The 20483-nt window shown below is 31.8% G+C and overlaps 1 protein-coding gene across 5 annotated transcripts; it reads left to right on the top strand.

Annotated features, from left to right (window-relative positions):
• The first annotated feature begins 10111 nt into the window (after positions 1 to 10111).
• On the top strand, positions 10112 to 20477 carry LOC106460755 (peptide methionine sulfoxide reductase MsrB-like). Of its 5 annotated transcripts, XM_022387534.1 has the most exons (6): positions 10112 to 10216; positions 11259 to 11341; positions 11651 to 11695; positions 14314 to 14446; positions 16999 to 17171; positions 20202 to 20477. In XM_022387534.1, the coding sequence occupies exons 4-6, from the start codon at positions 14319 to 14321 to the stop codon at positions 20405 to 20407; spliced, it is 507 nt and encodes a 168-aa protein (XP_022243242.1). In that variant the 5' UTR covers positions 10112 to 10216; positions 11259 to 11341; positions 11651 to 11695; positions 14314 to 14318; the 3' UTR covers positions 20408 to 20477. The 5 variants fall into 5 exon arrangements, with proteins under 5 accessions (XP_022243242.1, XP_022243240.1, XP_022243243.1 ...); XM_022387532.1 differs by lacking the exon at positions 11651 to 11695; XM_022387535.1 differs by lacking the exon at positions 11651 to 11695 and having other exon boundaries at positions 14318 to 14446.
• Positions 20478 to 20483: the final 6 nt, after the last annotated feature.

Consider the following 20483-nt stretch of genomic DNA (forward strand, 5'->3'; position numbering starts at 1 on the left):
AAGTTAACACTGGGACATCAACCAAGTCACATTTTGGTGACTGGAATGGCTTTGTACAGTCATCGTTCCATCAAAAATGAGATTCAAACTTTGTTAATGCCAAAAACATTGCTGCTAGAGCGAAGAAGCTGAAGTAGCTATAATATGGCATAGATCCAAGAAAGCCTCATTCTTCCTTTTTTTTCTTAGGTTTGGGACAATCTACCATTGATTTTATCTTTGTAGGATCTGTAGATATCCCATCCTACTCATTATGTGTCCAATAAATCTAGATCCATTCACATAAGAGAATATTTCTCTGACTTCAGTTTCAGGTCTGCATGCTGTAAATGATGAAATATTTTATCCATATTTCCAACTGCAGTCTGAAATATGTGTAGTTAAAAACCAAAATATCAACAAATGTAAGGTACTGCACCAACTGCAAGCTATATAATATGAATGCCATCAGTCACTCAAAGCTAGCTAGAATATTATATATACGTACACAGAACCTTGACGTATCTCCTGTCTATCTTACAATTACTGCTTGGTACTAACAATTCTCTGAAGTGTGAATAATTCCATCCATCAGCATTCCATTTATGGAACACTGGTTATACCTTGGTGTTACAATCAATCCTACATTACGGTTGCTTTACAGAATGCTTGTCTCTGGTATCTATATAAGCTGGGTGATGTTTATTTTCTCAGCAAGCCATCTGATCCACAAAACATATCTTTATATTCCATTAATAGTGTTCTGAGTATTCTCTGCTGGTTTCAATTGAGAATGTCTGCACAACATTCAATCATCATCTCAGATGGGCTGAAAACCTTGTATATCATCCTAGTTTCAGTCATGCACCATACGAATGAACTTGTGAATCTAGTATAAAAGGATGAGTGTAGTGATCTAGTAGGTAGAATGAAAAATACAAGGTTCTGTGTGAAACTTAGTAAAACCAAGCACCTTATAAAATTTTTAGGAAAACTATGCTTATCAATGATCATTTGGTGGTTAGGCATCATTGTGATGCGGTAGGTTAAAGTAGATAGATGGAATCGGATTTAAATAGAAAATTAAATAAGTAAATTTAATGAAAAAAATTTAAACTCTATTTAGACACAACTATCCATGAATCTGTACATAGCTTCCTTGACTGACTCCACCCAGAGAAAGTAACTCTCATTGTTAAATTAGCATATGTCCTCACCATATTTAGGATGTTCTAAATTAGAACCTTAGGATTTTTTTTATTTTCGGATATATGAAATGTATAGTATACGAAAGTGAAATATTTGGTATTTGAATATCACATTTTTGTTACCTAATGTTAGCCTACATAGTTTCATATTACAGTTCACTCCCACTCTCACTCTCTCTCTCTCTCTTTCTCTCTGAAAGATGAAGAAAACCTGAATGCTAGATTCAGTGAAACTGAACAAAATAAAAATATGTTTCGGAATGAAAGGGTATAAAGTTTTACGTATACATACAACTACACTCAGATTTTATCAATGCATAAAAACCAAATACAACTTCAGTTTGTGGCAACTTCAGTCATCAGATATCTGGTATTGTTTAAAATGGTATTTCTTAGTTTAGTATGAATTTGTTACCTACTGTGAGTTTATTTCATTAAAATAAAACTTAACTTTCAAATTTTTCAAGATTTTCATAGTATGTGGTTAATATCAAGTGGAACAGTTAGATAACTCAAATCCTACATAAACGTCTCTAAATTCTCTAAATTTTCAAGCTAACAAACCAAATGACAGACAAAAGATGGCAGGAAACAGTTACCTATCCTGGAGAATTCTAGATTATACCAGCCAGTATTATCAGCAGTTAAACCAAATCTCAGGTTATGAGTTAATTCCATTGTATGTTATAAGTTTCATATAAGCAAGAAATTAAAGCACTTACCGGACTAATTATGTACTTCACATGGTTATGATATCAAAGTTTTGTAACTTCATTCAAACTCATACTATTAAAGCATGTTTGTGCATTAACCCTCATATTACTGAAAAATTGCCTTTTCTTGCAGGCCTCTAAATCATTCTTGTAGTATAAAACCCCGCTAAGTTTACTAAAAGAGTGCAAAAAACCTTCATTTAGATGATTCAGGTACTTGTTTGTATGTTTGTAGTTAAGCACAATTCTACATAATGGATTATCTGTGCTCTGCCCATCATGGGTATCGAAACCCGATTTCTAGCACTGTAAGTCCGCAGACATACCGCTGTGCCACTGGGGGGCACTTTTTGATTGAAATCATTACACACATGTATAGCAAGATTATGCCATGGTATTTTATATGCACTGCTAGTTATGTTAACCCACTTGAAGTTTTAATTTAAAGTTAGGGAATATTTATTTTATAATTAACATCAACGATATTTAGGACTATCCGTTGCTGAGGAGACTCAACAATTATCTGTTAGAGTTTACCTTGTCTCGTACGGTTTTCCTCTGAGTGGCACACACCGTACAGTGCTCACACTAGCGTGAACATTTCGATTCACTCGTGGCCAGTAAAACCGACACTGAATGTGAACATAAATGCGAGTTACTTCTTCGTGCTCTCCAGCCTTTGTGTTGAGCAAAGTCTGGAGTATTTCTTGTCACGGAAATCTGGAGACTGCCAACTGCAAGACTCTCAAAGCATTATATCTCATGGATTGATAACAACAGTATGCACACATTTTTGCTCTTGTAACTGCTCGTACAGGTACCACAGGTTATGTGCGTCCATACTATGCTGCTCTGCCAATACTGTTTGGACCTGACCTTGCTGGATAGCAAGGAGCACTCATTATACGTAAAAGTCCTGGAGCTCGTGAAGCATCAACTTTGGCATCCATCTGCCAATGCAATTATTTACTTCCTAGTCTGCATTTGCTATTACTGACATAACCATGTTTTTCAACTTCAACGCAATGTCTAGAGTCAGGAGATTCCCGAAACGGACATGGTCTTACTGCGTGGCAAAACAGTCCATCCATATTTCTATGTTGTGGGCCCAGGCAATGTATCCTAATAATGTCATATCCTTGCAACATTATTATCCAACTGCTAGTGCTATCATCCCCTCTGGATTTTTAAGGTTTATTAAGCACTTCAATAGAGCATGTCCCACCTGAATGGTGAATTTTCTATCATACAAGTTGTGGCAGTAAAGTTTTACGAAGATAAATACTGCCAGCAGCTCTTTCTTTGTTATACAGTATCTGTACTTGGGTGTAGTGATCGTACGGCTAGCGTACACAGTCATATATTCCACTCCGTCCCGTAACTACAATAACACTGCTCCAACTCTGTTGTCACTGGCGTCGGTGTTCAACAGAGACTCCAGTTTTGAAATGGATTGGTCATCACTGAAACATCCACCAAAGCAAGCTTTAGGGATCAGAATGTTTAATCCCATTCTTGCCTCCAACCAAAGTGTGCTATCACTTTTTTAGGTACCGACAATAGTGCTGCTATCTTGAGAAGTTGACCACAAATCGTCGATAGTATCACTTGAAACAAAGAAAAGTGTGAGCTAATTGCTTCATCATCGGGTGAAGCCAGTCTCTTACTGCATTATCTTAGTCAGGTCAGTCAAGATTCAATCTCTCCCTGCAATGTGACCAAAAAACTCCACTTCCATTAATGAGTGAACATTTTCCTGATTTCAGTTTCAAGCCTATCTTTATCATCTGCTGGAGTACCATCTTCAAGTTCTTACACACAGACTCGAAAGTATGGCCAAATATCAAAACGTCATTAACCCTCCAAATGAATTTAGCCTGATACAATAAAGGTGTTTAGGTTGCATTCTCTGCCAATAGAATTGTCACTACAGCTGCTGCTGTAGGCTACTTCCTCTTTAATGGCCAGTTAGAAATTGTCTTTTCAAATTGTGTCGAAATGGCCACTATTTGCATGATATTGATGGTGTCCTTCACTCCCAGATGCTGTTGCATAAGCTTATTTGGAAGTTTCTCAATAAATGTATCGATCAGAATATCTTCCCGATCTTCAGAGATCATTGCTATAGATGTCTTCCCATGCAATTGGTTAAGATCATCTGCATAAGATACCAATCAGTGTCAATTCTATTCTAAGCCTTGAACTCAGTAGATCACCTGATTCTCCACTGTGTCAAATCGGTAGCGCAGCTCATACATGACTGTCTACCAGTCAACCTGCTGTTCTTCTTCAAAATGTTTGACAGCACAGTAAGCCAGACCACCTAAGCTCAGGACCAAGCATCATATAGCCATTCTTGAGTCAATTTATTCCAGGCAGTGATCAATCTGACACATTTAAGGAACCAGTGTATGTTCTCTCTCTTGCCATCTTCTTGAACATCGGAAGCATGAGATGTCATCAATGTTCTTTGTTCTAGGTGAAAACTGCTGACAGGAACTCTGGCACCCCAATGAGTAGCCAGTCCTTGATCTAGTGTATAGGGCGACAAGCTACTTGAAGCTGCTCATTATACAACCCTGCACAACCCCAGATATTGCAGGCTGTTGTCTATGTGGGGAACCTATCCATTCTAAAAGATGCCTCACCATGAGTTATAATCGTTATATATGGATGCTTATTATTTCAGTTGATGGGGAGACAACTCTCACTGGTAGAAATCGCCCAATAGTATCATATCCAGCATCTGTCTACTAGTCACCAGTGGTCTTGACCAGAGTTGGGGCTGCTGTGCTCTGACTAGAGAAAGCCTAGGAGTTGATATAGACCTCCCCATTTGGTTTCGAACTCACCATGTGCTATTCCATTTCACCAAACCTCGTTTGTTTGCATTTCCTTTCTGCCGAGATCATTCTTCTGGTTATCATTTGTTCAAGTACACTAGGTGCACCAGACTCGACCAAATCTCATTTAGTCAGTGGCTGCATGTTGATCAATATCATAGACATTTGCAGCAATGCCAAATATCCTATGTCCAGAAGAGAACTTCTCTTAGATTCTACATCTCTCCCAGACAACAATCTCTCTACATTATTAAACTCTTCCTCTCCGTTATGAGTTATACTACGTCCGTAAACTGTCATTCTTTCAGTTAAAGCATATGTGACGAATTTACTATTATATATTAATTTTAATATCGATGTTTGCTTAAATTAAATTCATATTTAGAAAAGTACATAACTTATACTGTTAAATATGTATTGCGAAACTCCCGCCTATTCTCTATGTGTGTATGTAAACGCTAGTGTAGCTTTGTATTGTTACGTAATGTGAATTTTCGAGAAACTCTCCGTATGCCAATAAATATAACCAACGCGACGCGCCAAAAAACAATACCTATTATTGGGTTGCTGTAATTCGTGTGCTATAAACTTCGTAAGCTATAACTGTGATTAACGCTTATTAATCAGGAACTTCAAATATATTGACCAGGAACGTTTATAAATTTCGAACATTACATCGAACATTAGTACTTTTACGAAAACATTACCTAACGTCACCGGTAGGAAAAATTGGCGTGTTATCAGTGAATTTCACAGAGCTAGCTAGCTCCATATTAAGTGAATTGTATCCACATCAACTCGAAATTAACTCGCTCATCGTGAACCATCGATAAGACATCAAGAAAGTTCCAGACTAGAAAGAAGACTTTATATTGCTTGTAAGTTTGTAAAACTTTTGAATATAAGTCATTGTTTGTAATAACTGTTATTGAAAATTGCATTGTTGTTTATATATTAACACTTATTGGTATAAAAAACAGTGTGTATTAATCTTGTTGGCAAATATCATAAATTGGGTATATATCGGCATTTATTTAAATACTAAATCCAAAGTACAAGTTAACTCAGTTTCAAACTCTTCAAAATTGTAATACGTAACACATACCTCTAAACTTTTCAACAAAACAGATCATGCAAAGTTTAATATACTCGTTATTTATTCAAAACTTTTGCAATAAATCCTGATGTCATAACACCAAACTTTTTCCATATCTATTTGTAATATTTTCAGGTAAAAACGCATGTCCAAACAAGTATCAGCTAGTTAGATCTGCTAATAACAGTAGATTTGCTCAGAAAAGAAGGAGAGTAATTCTGAATATGATAACTGAATTTTCCTTGTGTGTGTGTGAAATAATAAGACTGTAGAAATCTTACAAAAATTAACACAACCTTAATAATAAAACAGACAAAATGAAAACCCAGCATACATACTTGCACAGACAGAATCACATTCGAAGTTTTACTATAAATCATATGATATGCCTACATATCACACCACATCTATTTTAAATCAAGGTTGTCATAATTATTACTGCTACTGTATTCGTGTTTGTCATTCTATGTGTCATATACAATTATCCAATCATATCTATTACTATTATTAAGGTCTAAAGTTGTGAAATTATTTAATGAAGCCTATTTTCAAATGCACCTTAGATGCATCTGTAGGCCTGGAATTCCTACCAACAAAGAAACTTCTATCCATTCAAAAAATTAATAAAATACAGCAATACTTTGTCGTCTATAAATATAATTTTCCCATCAACTTGAAAGGCTACAATTGGTTTCACTATCAGATTTCTCTATCCAAGGAGTGTACATCATACTTCTTCCATGTATTACAACTCATGTTTATCTGCATGCTACAGAATGTAACTGTGGAAATGAATTCAAACAATTTCACATTCTTAAGTAATTGAACGACCTTTGATTTCCGATGGAATGAAATATACTTCCCAATGTTTTGGTTGAATGTCATTATCAAGGAAGTGATATAATTGGATAACTAAAAAGAATATATAGAAACAGTTCCACAAGTCACTACAGAAGCACATTACATCCTAAAGACTATACCCTTACAGAATGGACACCTTAAACTTTATTATAAACTCGATTTTCAAAACCCACAAGAAGAAACGAACAATCTCTCCATCAATAGTACCGAATTAACATCCGATATAAATCTATTCACACAATACATCAGTAAGACAGAAACTGTAAAATTAACAAAACTAATAAAACACTTTCACTTCATATCAGATTACTACAAATAATGGAAAAACCCTCATAGAACAGTTGGTCAATTATGTTATTTTTTACATTGAAAAACTGTGAAAAAAATCTGTTTTGTCAGCAATAATGGAACTGAAAAAAATGCGCAGCCAAAAACATAATCTGTGAACTAGAATCCAAAAATTGCAAAAAAAAACGTACATCAGTGAAATAATATGACCCGAAGAACATGCCCATGCCTATGAATACGCCAACACCCTAAACTAACAGAAACAAACAAGGAGTGCTTCAGCTGCACATTATTTAAACAACCATGGTCCTCCTCCAGCAAGTGTACCTTGCCCTTGTAACATCATTATGGCTCTCCACCAGTGACTGAACCTGGTCCTTTTAACAACAAAAGACAAAATACTTCAAACAAAGAAAATACACAAAAGTAACCCTCATCAGGGAAAAACACATAACAATCAATAAAAACATTTGGTATATATAATCACACTTCCTCCACTAAAGATAATATTTCTGGCTTTCTTATATTAATGTTTATATCAGTGTGTAAAAGTTATAGCTTGACAGAATTTTATTTTTATGTACATTTAACTTGTAACTTTTATAGCAATACTTTCTTTATCATACACAAAATAGCCGCTAAAAATCGGATTTCGATACCCGTAGTAGGCACAGCAAAGGCAACCCACTGTGTAGCTTTGTGCTTAACTACAAACAAATATGAAATAAAAAATAGACTCATATTTTAATAAATGCATAATTTAGAATGCAGTAAACAACAACTTGCAACAAACTCACGTCATTGATATACTGCTGTAACGTGTTCTATCGTTGGGTGGTTTATTTTTGGATTATTTGGTAAAAATAATGCCAAGTCTAGTACACGTAATGATAAAAAAATTATATATTTCTTCAATAGCGTTTGCTACATGCTACATTAAGTTGTAGGTCTAGCTTCAAAAACAACATTACTTGCAAAGCTTCCTCACTGATTAATCAATAACAAACATGCTAACTGAATCATAGGTGGACAGATGCAACAAATCTCACTGTCTTAGTCATTAACAGATACTAAACTGATAAACTCTTTCAGCCATATTTATATCATCACTCATTTACTACTTACTACATGACATTCTAGATATTGCGTCGTAACGAAAAGCTAACAAACATCATGAAATCAAAATATTGAAAATATAGCTTACAACCCCGCCTTTTTCTGAATTCTGAAATCCTTTGACCAATCGTAATACACAAATATAATATTACACTAAACTGTCTATTCACCAAGGGTTTTTAGTGGTATGCTTATAGGATGACTCCTTTTCCCTTATTACCACGTGTTTATCAGTCTTATCAGTGGGGAGTTCTTCCTACTTAAGTGGTCGAGTGAATTCACTTATAGCTCTATCCTTGATGATCCTCTTGAAGTGATCTCGACAAGAACCCTAAGCTCCCCAATAGGTTGGTTTTCCACTTGCAAATTCTTCTCTGAAGTTACCCACTTGGCCATCTTCTCACTGATGTACTTCCAAAGACGATCACGGTGGGTGATCTTTGACTTAGAAATTAAAATATAATTTTAAAATTTGATTTATCAACTGCATTTTGATGCCAAGTTTATTCGTATACATTAATAATAAAATAGTTTAACTAAGTTTTGAACATTTCTCTAAAAAGTCGTGACACGCACACTTTAACTTACCTGTATTGAGCCAGTCAAAGTGTATAAAAACTTCAACAATTTAAGTATATATATTTTTTCACTTTGTTTTTTCTTTCCTTTGCTGTCTTGTATTCGAAATTATTCAGTTTATAATATTTCTGGAATCTTCATTTTGCCGACTTTTGGACTTGACTATCAGTTATCAGTGAACCTGTACCACAATATGAGTTATTCTACCCCTAGCATGAATTGTTTACCTTGATTGACCTAGAACACACCATGTTATATGAAACCTTTGATCTGTTGCCTTGAAAAACTGGTCAACAGGTCACGTGACTGTTGCTCAGTTGTCAAAGCCACTGCCAAGCATGCGTGACGTCGTGCATGTGTAGTTCTTTCTAGCAGAAGAACTTTGCAGATGAAAAGTTATTGCATAATAGTAAAAACACTCTGATTAACTGAAATCTAATTACAAACAATTTGCTCAAACCCTATAAAATGAATGTAGATGTATCTCATGACTTACGAGTTCAGTTACTCATAGATGAACAGCTGTAGAATTTGATTACAGTGTGGTATGCGGATATACCATGTTTATCTATCTACTATTGTAACATAAAATTATTCCAAATTATTTATTGATTCATTTCGACATTATCATGGAGACAACACGTCCTTCAAAATGTCTAACATTATCTTTCTCTAGTAACTTCAGCCCTTTGTACTTTTGTTAAACAACATCTTCTGCCCACAAGGATATTTTGTTACTGTATCTTGAGCCTTAGGTTGAACTAGTTAGAACTGAAATATCCTTTGCTGGCTGAACTATGATGTGAACTAAAACTGATAGCTTGCCAATTTTGTTAGGGAATAGAGATCATAAAGTGACACCGTTCACTAGAAACGAAAGCAAGATAATGTTCAAAATCCAAGTACACTTTCTTTATTCTATTATAAATGTGAGATAGAAAGCTCGTGAACTATTCACTAAATTCAGTTGAGACTATTATCTACTTGTGTATCTAGATACGCACATTGTTTCTTATATTGTATCTAAATGAAGATTGTTTTCTCTATCAGCTAAATGTGTCTAATATTTTTATTTCTCACAGAACTTAAGATTCAATCAAGTCATCAACCACAGAAATACTTTCCATATTTTTTTTTTATCTAATCTATTGTTATTTGCGGGTTTGTATGTCATATACTTGTCGGGAAATTGGTTTTACCTGAAAATACCACAGCAAAGAAAGGGTATATGTGTGTGTTTATTTATAGTAAAGCCACACTGGACCATCTGATGTGTCTACGGAAGAGAATCAAACCCCCTGATTTTAGCGTTGTAAGTCCATAGACTTACCGCTGTCCCACCAGGGGACACAGAGAAAGGGAGTAGGAAAACTAGAAATATAATCAAAGGAGCTGTAAAGATATTCGACGGATACTGCATTGCGTGAAGGTTAAATGTGATTGATAACGACTGAAATCTCGCCAGCTCATTTTATGTCGAAGTTAGACAGAAGGGTACTTCAAACGTTTGTTATAATTTGTAAACACGTGAAGGTACAATACTTTTCTTTTTGCGATCTGATTTTCAATAAATAAGTTATTGAATTAGCTTGGACCAATCCTCGATTAAGTTAATTATTTCTTATATAAATATTGTAATCATCTACAAAATGGGTCTATGATCTTCATAACCATATTACCAATATTGGCATGTGCAGAGGAATAGGCTTATAATAGACATATATTGAGACTATGAAATGTTGTATAATTACAACAACAACAATAATAATAATACGGATAAATTTTTATTGATATATTTTTCTTAATTCTTAAAATTATCAAAATCTTCAATGAAATGTTAAGTTTTGATATTTACATGTTAGACCGGGGAGGTAGGCTAATAATGTGTGACAATGCTAATTAATCAAATTGTAATAAAACTGAAAAGGAGAGGGAGGGTGGGGTAGAATGAAACAAGTATTGACTGGTGACAACAAATCATTTGTTGGCCTTCGGGAATTAGAGGAACAAAGTGTGGTTGTTTTCTTTGGCCTTCCAAATATTTTTTATTCTATCAATTCATGAAAGTTTAGTATATAGTGTGTTTTATTACTGATTTAGTATGATAATATTTGATATAGTTTATGCAGTTATATTTAACAATTAATTAAGATTTAAAATCATTTATGGTTTCAAATTCACAGGCAAAACACTAATAGTAATAAGCTGCACAAAGCTTACAGTTACATTACTAATATGATATCAATTACATAGAAATGAATAAAAACCATATAAGTATAACCCGAGCGTTTTCGAAAGGTGGACAAACCCTGAAGAAGAAAGGGTTTTTATTCATTTCTATCAAGACTTCTTGAACTTGCGTGTTTTTCTAACATCACGAATATCAATTACATACATATTACAATTAATAAAGACCAAAGTAACCTCTTGTTATTATGCTATTAAGTCTTTTAAATTTCCAGTGAACAAGTGTGTTGTTCATTAAGGAAAATAACATTTTAAGTTTAAAATTCGTTTTTGGTGCACGTATATATGAACTATTGGTGTGAAATTTAAGCGTTTTGTCCAAAATTAGATAGGCCTGATAAAATCGTCATAGCCACGCTTTCGAGTACTTGACGTCCTCGAGTTTCAACACAGCAGAAATAAAACGAAGCGGTAAGCCTGATTGATTGTTATGACATCGCGGTTGAAATTTAAAATTAATGATTTATTAATAGATAGCTAAGTATTAGAAACGCTTGTTTGGCTATTTTCGGTAATAAATATACTTTTTATATCGTAATGTCACTGATGAAAATTGAAGTGTTAAATTTTCAATCGTACTCGTATGTTTACTAATTCAAGTTCCACTGAAAACTTGGACTCGTAACCTTCAGTACTTGAAACTGCTTCAGCCTCAGGCTTTTCGTGTTATTGTTACACACCTATCGTAATAATACTAATATTCTGTATTGTATTCGACAGGTGTATGACCAAAAACAACAACAGCGTAGCTCTAACACTTACACCGTAAGTTACAACTTACAGTAAGTTTTATGTCACTAACAGTAAAATTACAGAAAAATAGATTTGACAAAAAATAAGGCTTTTATTTTATAAACATGTGTATTCAAACTCAAATTTTCAAAGTTATTACCCATAACTTTCAGCCCATATTTTTAACTTTATCATTCGACCATTAATATTATTCATACAAGAAATGATTGTTTAAATGTCAAACTTTGTTGTTAGTGTTAGTATGATTGTCATAACTTAGACATTTCAAAGGAATGTTGTTGCAGGTGAGAGGTCTTAAAATGTTAACTTAAATAACACTATGAAAAATTAAAGGGACTAAAGTATTTAGTTAAGTTGTTACCAGCAAAACTGCTGAAGTTGAAGTATATTATAGGAACACAATTTATTCAGCAAATGCATTTTCTGATATAGTGAATCACTTTCATTGACACTATGTTGCTAGTGTAAAAAACTTGTATTTTGCCAAAGAAAATATAACAACCGATATGGGTCCTCCTTGCATTAACACAGATGCTGCAACTGTGAGGCTTAGTTACAGTTTGTTAGGTCATAACATTGTGGAGGATACTATCTTAATTCTCACTCTGTGTAATGACAAACTCTGTAGCATTGTATGGTGAGTTTAAACTGACTTAAAATGATAAATGGTATTCATTGTGAAGTCATAAAAGTCATTCAGTGGGATTTAGATGAAAACTGTTTTGCTGTCCAATCTCTGACTTGTGTTGAATTTTGTCAGCACGACATCAGGTATTATTCTACATCACGAGAGTGTGGTCTGATTTTACTGATAAAAAGTCTGTACAGTTGAGTTTATTACTGTGTCAGTATATCATTGAACAGTATATTTGCTAATTAGAAATATAAGAAAATATATCAGTTTATATAACTGGAGCCTTCCTACATCATAAATAATCACTGTTGAAAGTAGCATATTCTGTGATGATGTTGAGTTATGGGAGAACATTCAGAGAAGAGCAAACAGGTTCCAAATTAGGAAGGGTTATTGTATAGAGACAGTTGAGTTTTTTAAGATTATTAAAGGTTTAGAATCCATATAGACAAATGACATTTGGATAATGATAAAAAAAATAAACTTTTCAGGTAGTAAATTTAATACACAAAATTTCTGTTTTGATTACATTGGCAAATGTAATTATTTGTATTCAGATGTGATAGAAGCTGCATCATTGAAGAGTTTTAAGAGATTGAATAAATATCTTAAATCAGGCTGGAATAGAAGAAAAGAGATTAATATATCAATATATATATTTAGATAGATAGATAGCTAGATATAGTTTGGAGTAGTATAGTAATAGAAAATGGGATAGCCTAGTTGAGCCAAATGACTCTTTATTCTTTGGAAATCAAATCTCAACAGAAGTCAAAATAAGCTGTTTGGTCAACTGTGAGGTTGAAACGTACCTTAACCTTAAGCCAGACTCATAGTCTATTCTATGTAATTTAGGCACTGATAGTCACTCTATCTGCTGTCCTGCAGTCTTTACCAGGAATTCCTAACATCCATTTGTACAGGCATAATATGTAGGGCTATACCAGAAGAAATAACAAATGAATCTTTCATATTTACCAGGAACAATATAATCTAAAATCTACCTTACACACTAGAAATTATAAATAACAATCATACCAAGGGTCAATTTATTTATATCTTTGTTAATCTAGAATAGTAATAACATGAAAAAGTTTTAGTTTAGAGTAGAGATTAAAAATAATATTCAACTCATCAGTAACATTTTGTGCACATGTTTAATTTTAATATTTGATGAAGCTTCTGATCCTGTTTTCTCATGTCAAAACAAACATCTTATTAAACTTATAAGTGCATTGAAATATGAAATAGATTTAGTATTTTAAGTGAATATTATAGTTTTAAAAGCAGTTTTCTTAATCTTTAACAATCTGATTATTGTTATCAATCTTTTACTAGATAATGTATGTCCAGACATGAAATGTGCATGTAACAGATTTTTGGAATAGCATTCAAGTTGTGACTTTTAGATAATATTAAATTGTTTTTCTTCTTTAAGTAGTAAATTTACCAGTGGTGTTTTTAGCCATCTATGTTTGTTTGTTTTTTTACTTTGAAACAGCACTAACCTTTAATATTCAATAATAAAACTATGGTGATGGAAATAACTACAGATTTAAATTGCAATTAAGCCATGAACTTTATTCTTTCATAGCTTTAAGGCCACCAGTAAAAATAAATACAGGGAATTTAAATTATCTGGATTAATTTCATTGCTATAATTCATAGCCTTCCCAATTCTTTCACACTTTTATGAAGACTTAATCTTATTTTAAATCTATCTCTACTTGTAGTAGGTGTAAGGTATTTTTTTAATGTTTAATGATGCATTTTTACATCTTATAAATCATAAGTTTAAAAAAAATTGCCTTGGTTGAGAATATTTTATTTTATTGTTATATAATCTTTACAATAGAAAACCAGTTGATTTTTAGTGATTTTCATATCACCAGAGTGAGAAACTGTAATGTTCATTATTTACAACTGAAACAATTTGCTAAAAACTCTATATGAAACTATCTACATTGTTTACATTTAGACCATTTATGTTTTTAAGAAAGAATGATGCAGAATGGAACAACAGATAGTCAAAAGTCTCAAGAGTATCATCAAAACTTCTCAAAAGCAGAACTTAGAAAGAAGCTAACTCCAATGCAGTATGTAGTAACTCAAGAAAAAGTCACAGAAAGGTAAGGAAATTAATATTTAAAAGGAATTTATGCACATAGATAGGTGAAAGGGATATGTACATAAAGGTGAGTGTCTGTATGGAGAGCATACACAATAATGAATGTCTACAGGGGAATGTGTACTTATAAATATTTACAAGAAATGAAAGCTTACTCATGAAGTAAAATTATTCTCTGATTTTTTTTATTTGTATAAAAGTTAATCCAAACCTATGATTCTGGTCTTTTATATATTCAGAAAGTTTTTAATAATAAAATAATTTCTTAAGGCAGGAATTTGTGGTATTTTGTGTTCATACTGCTGCATGATGTTGACATTAATATAATCCCAAAGTAATTTCTTATCAGAGAGTATGCTAGTACTTTCTATGTTGGGATGGCTTGGATGCCCGTATTAAAGCAATACAAAAGTCATCTGGATTTTCTTCTCTACGGGTCATCAGAAGCTAGATATGAAGAGCTACCTGGCATAGTTGCTCTATCTCCAGCGTATATGCCACTTTTTTGCTATCCAGAGTGGCCCAAAGTCGAAAACAGGCAAATATACAAAAACCAAGATTTCTTATTTTTGTTCATCATCATCTATCTACAACAGGCCTAGCAACTACATAGTTCTAGCAGTAACTGTAATTTTATTATCACTTGGTAGAGTAAAACAGTCATCACAGTCCTTGACTACCTATTTTATTATTATTCTATGAAAAACGTTTTTAAAGAAAAAGAATCATAATTCTAGTGTAAACTATGTTATTTTCCCTTGAAGTTAGTTTTCCAACAGAAATATGTTGTTCCTTTAAAATGCTTAAGTACAGGGTGAAATAGGAATTACCAGCCAATAATAGATGTAGTATACTAAAGATAACTAAAGGAAAGGTATAATGATGAAAGCTAAGATTCTATTCAAACACAAAGTTTTTGATAGACAAATTAAAGAAGCCAGTAATGTATAGAGTTTATTCTCCATATAAAGTTTGGATGACCGAGTCTGCTGTGTGATCATTAGCCAGATCAAGTGATATGTCCACTTTCATCTCTATCTCTTTTGGTTCCTTTTTTTCAAGTTCAGTAGCCAGCCCTACGTAGCTTTTTTATTTAGCAATAATTTTTTTTCCTAATACCTGTTTTATATTAGACCAGTTACTTATGAGTTTAGTGTAAGAACTAAGAATATAAGGATTTAAATTAATGTTTTCATACAACAAATTTCTAATTCACTAATTCTAAATTCCCGAAACGATTGAACTTGCACTACTTAAAGAAGTATATAGAGGGCCTTTTATTTTTTCTTAAGGTTTAGACAGAGATTATAATGAAAAATCATTTAATGCATTCAGAAATATTGAAATCAGAGTTTTCAAAATACAGTCTTGCTGGTCACTAAACTAACTTGAAATGTATTAAACTTTTTTTTTATCTAATGAATTAGGTCCTCTCTTACACTACTTGTTTTTCTGCAAAATGCTGAAGAGGTGTATAATTTATTATAGCATCTTAGGTTTCAACAGAACTTCACAAATGTTTGTAAGAATGGACATGTGTATCTGAAAGGGAAAAAATATAATTGCCATTTCCTCTGGAGCACTTTTTCTTTTTATCGTATGGTTTGGATGGCGTTTAGGTTATTGAAAAATATCATTAACTATTAGTTGATCACTTGTCCTCTTGAACAATTTTACATTTTTATATATATAAATTGGTTATTTTTGAAATGTATGTGAAAATACATATTTTGACCCTTTTTTGTGAATATAGTTTTAAATACTTTTATATTTGTAAATACACAAAAAAACAGTGTAATTTTCAAGGTAAATTATGCATTGGATAACACTGAAAATAATTTCTGACAAAATTATGAATCTCAGGTAAAAATTTTGTCATGATGTGCTGCTTATTGGTTGTTCTCTTGTTCATGTTAAAAATGAAAATGCTATGACTGTTAAGAGATTGTGCATATCCAGTGTTTATAGACAAAATGTTTTCCCATGTGCTTATAGTATGTTTTATAAAACATATTGTTTAATAGTTTCATTGTTAATATACATTTTTTAAGATGTTAGAAAAAAAATGATGTTTCAGTGTTAAGTCAATTTAGAAATATCGGAGCAAATCAGAATGTTCAAATACAGAAATGTATAAATTGTACACGTTTTATTTAGTATAGAAATGTAACTTATATGGAATAAGAGACAGATGCAGTAAAATATAAACATACCTAAATAATAGTGGTACAGTGATGTTTCAACTACAAAATTCAGAACAGTGCTGTTGTTACTTTCTACTTTATTGAATTTTTTTTTAAATTTTTAAGTACTAATATCACATTCACTAAGAGAATACCAGTTCATTTATGAATTTGAAATGGAATAATGATCCTTTTGTTCTTGTTTTTCTAAATGAATATTTTAATGCAAAATAGGACCTGTTGAAATGATTTAATTCATAGGAACATGATTTATGATATTGTAAAAATATCATTGAATTAATCTGTTTTTGGATTGAATCTATCAGCATACCTTGTACAGCTTTCATTTTTACACTTATTTATGTAATAGGGCATTTACTGGTGAATACTACAAATTAAAAGATACTGGAGTTTATGCCTGTGTTGTTTGTGGAGAGGAAATTTTTTCATCAGAGACCAAGTATGATTCTGGATGTGGCTGGCCCACATTCTGGGATGTCATCAATAGTAACAAAGTTTCACTGAAAACTGATTTTTCCCATGGTAAGAATTGTAATTAAAAAAAAAAAGACAGATACTGCATTTTAATTAAAATTTACTGTTATATACATTGAGAGACAGATTTAGTAATTTGAAAACAAAATTTTGCAGTACAGCTAGTTTAATGCAAAGATTTACCAATAGATAAGAATAAATAAAATAAGCTCTTTTCCATCTTCTGGAAAATAACAGTTAAAGAAGGTGTTTGTGTGGTAACAATTGACAGATAAAGATGTAGTAATTCATTTACATTAATCTTATCCTGCCTAATAAAGTAAAATTATGGACAATAAAGTTCATCTCCTTTAATATAACAATAAAACTAACCTTTTAATTTCTCATCTTACAATGCATTCAGAAAGAACATGAAATATGTATCTATAATTCAAGTTACTTACTGCCAACACTAAAAGTATTACTTTGCACTTCCCAGTGAGCTGGTAACAAACTCAACATATATTTTACTGATTACCAGGATTTAGCAGCTTATTTCTTAATATATATATTACAAAATATATATTATAACAAGTATATACGATATAACTTATTGTTTTTAAGTTTTGAAACCAAATATAATTTTTGCATATGTAAAATGCAATCCTAAATCAATAACTCTGAATGCAAGGCACCTTTCAGATGTTGCATGCACACCTGCTTATCAAATTTCAAAATACAAATAATAACTGTAACTCTGTTTCAAAATTTTTTTACTTAATAATATTTTATCACTGATATTTTGTAATGTTTATTTAGTGTAGATTGCTAAGAAAATGTTTTATAAAATTGCAAAACTCTTTCAAAAAGTTTCACCTGTAAACAATTTTTTAATAATGTTTCTGCACATCCCTAATTATAGATTTATATTTGATAACACTCAGCCTATGAAAATATAATGATTCATGTTATGTTTTTTCACAACTTTAATTTTCTGTTAATGGTTTTATTACTACAGTCTTTTGGTGCAACATTTTATGTTACAACATGCTATCTAAACAATATCTGATAAAGCTCAGCTTTGAAAATAGTGTAGTCAATGACTAAATATTATTAGATAAAGCAAATTATAGTCCATATATGTCAATGTAGAACAGTAAAGTATTTTGAGCAGTAATTTCTGATTTGTCAAGATACTGAATACCCCTAGCTTCCGTAGGAATGAATAAAGGAACCTATAGGAAATTTGGAAGAATTAGTAAAAACACCACAGATCTGGAAATTTTGTCACAGTTTCTTTAGACATTCTTTTCATTCCTGAAAATTCTGTTTGAAAGCTATAGCAATATTATTCTATATGAAAACGATAGGTAAACTTGTTTAGTTTTAACAAATACAGTAGGTGACAGCAAAATATTCCAGTGACACAGATACTTTTATTGATTATGATAATGTTTATGGTATTCAAACTCGTTTATTCAAAAGAAACTGATTATCAGACAAATACTGATCTTAACCAAGAATATTGTTAGCAAAAATCATGATAGTTAGTCTAACAAAGGTAATGGTGATGCCATTTTGAAAGATGTGATCCTAGTTACCAATAAATCTTTTTCAGATTTTTCTGTTGTTTTTTTTATTATTATTTATAGCCAAAAATTGTAACTACTGCAATTTGCAAAATAAAGTTTAAAAAATTTGATAACGAATATCGATGAGGTTGAATCTAACTGGTCATGTAAAATTGCAGTTTCTGATCAATAATAAAACAAATTGAAATTTTAGGATGAAAGAAAGTATTTTAAAAAAAAAGTTTTTTACAGCAGTGTTTCACAACAAACTTTTGGGAATTTCTCAAACTATAAAAATAGAAATAAATACTAAATCAAGTTATCTGCATTTTTTTAAAAACAAAGACAAGATACTATTTAGTCAGTTGTATTAAGTTTCATACAATTTAGTATGTTCTGTTGTATCATAATATACAAGTCAGTGTTGACTCGGTTGTCAACTTTGACAAACAAAACATTGATGCTATATGTATAGATATTAATACATTTTTATCATTCCTTAACAATATTTTATAAATAAATAAATTTTTCTAATTTTTCAAATAATCTATAGAGTAATTAAGCTCAGTTTGTTTATTAGAGATAAAATTGGAGCCTCACAGGGACTAGAAAAGTTACTTTTACTTACTAGTCATTTATAATAATCAAATATTTTATCTAACTTAAAATTTTCACCACAGATTCCATGTTTTTGGTGATTACAGATGGTAATAACATACATAGGATGTGTGTATGTATTAAATATGTGGTGATATGATACAAGTATCATATCATGAAGCTGTGACACAATTATATTGATACATTGTCCGATATGATAGGATACATGAAATTTGGCAAGCTTTCAGTAAACATTGTCTTTTGTACAGAAAAAATCAAAATTTCCAATAAAGTATTTTTGCTAAAAATTAATGATTCAATAAAGGAAGATGAGTATTGAATACTACATGTTGTCTTCATTTCTTTTATCAAAAACATTACTTGCAAAGTAACATAACAAATTAACAATAACAAAATAGATAGACAGATATTAACTTTTTTATTTTACTTCTCTTGCCAGCTGCAATTTAGTTGATCAAACCTGAGAATTTGAAAAAGCACTGTAAAGTGTGGAGTACTTAAATAATGCATTGTTAGTAATATAGATAATAAATTACAGACAAGACTATCAAACTTTGTAACAAACCATTGGTAAAACTTCTGTATCTAGATACATATCGTATCATCAATATCTAGATACATATTGTATCAACTGATAGGATGTAGTAAATTTAGATAATAATATATACATGCACATGCTTTAAGATCAGGCTGATGGTCTTTACACAATAGAAAAGGTAGATGATAGTTACTAAAAATGCCAAATTAATTTTTTTGTCTGTCAGTTACATTTAACGAAATAAAGATTTGGATCTAAACATTATGAACTAGTTGTTTTCTTTTCATATTTAAAACTAAGATCACTTAATGTGTGTATTATTTTCAATTCTCCTTGTGCATGTTTTGAATTCCTTGGCTGTTTTTCTCTTAGTTGGAAACAATCTTTTGCTACTCGCTACAAAAGGTAACATTGGGAGGACAGAAGTGTCATGTAGGAAGTGTGGTGGACATCTTGGCCATCTGTTTGATGATGGGCCTAGACCAACAGGGAATCGGTATTGTATCAATTCATCTTCGTTAAATTTTAAAGGAAGTGAAACAACTCAAAATAGGCCTACTGAAAATAACCAACAGTAAGATAATTCAAAAGATACATATTCTTTTACAACAGCTACTTCCACATATATATATGTATATATATATATATATATAT

Source organism: Limulus polyphemus, unplaced genomic scaffold (assembly GCF_000517525.1).
Source record: "Limulus polyphemus unplaced genomic scaffold, Limulus_polyphemus-2.1.2 Scaffold829, whole genome shotgun sequence".
NCBI classification, from domain to species: Eukaryota; Metazoa; Arthropoda; class Merostomata; order Xiphosura; family Limulidae; genus Limulus; species Limulus polyphemus.

What these genes read in the sequence shown, in the direction of transcription:
- LOC106460755 (XM_022387534.1), top strand. Translation starts at nt 14,319, where the DNA reads ATGATGCAGAATGGAACAACAGATAGTCAAAAGTCTCAAGAGTATCAT. An exon ending in CAAGAAAAAGTCACAGAAAG is followed by an intron (nt 14,447 to 16,998) that starts GTAAGGAAATTA and finishes TTTATGTAATAG; the next exon opens with GGCATTTACTGGTGAATACT. An exon ending in GAAAACTGATTTTTCCCATG is followed by an intron (nt 17,172 to 20,201) that starts GTAAGAATTGTA and finishes TTTTTCTCTTAG; the next exon opens with TTGGAAACAATCTTTTGCTA.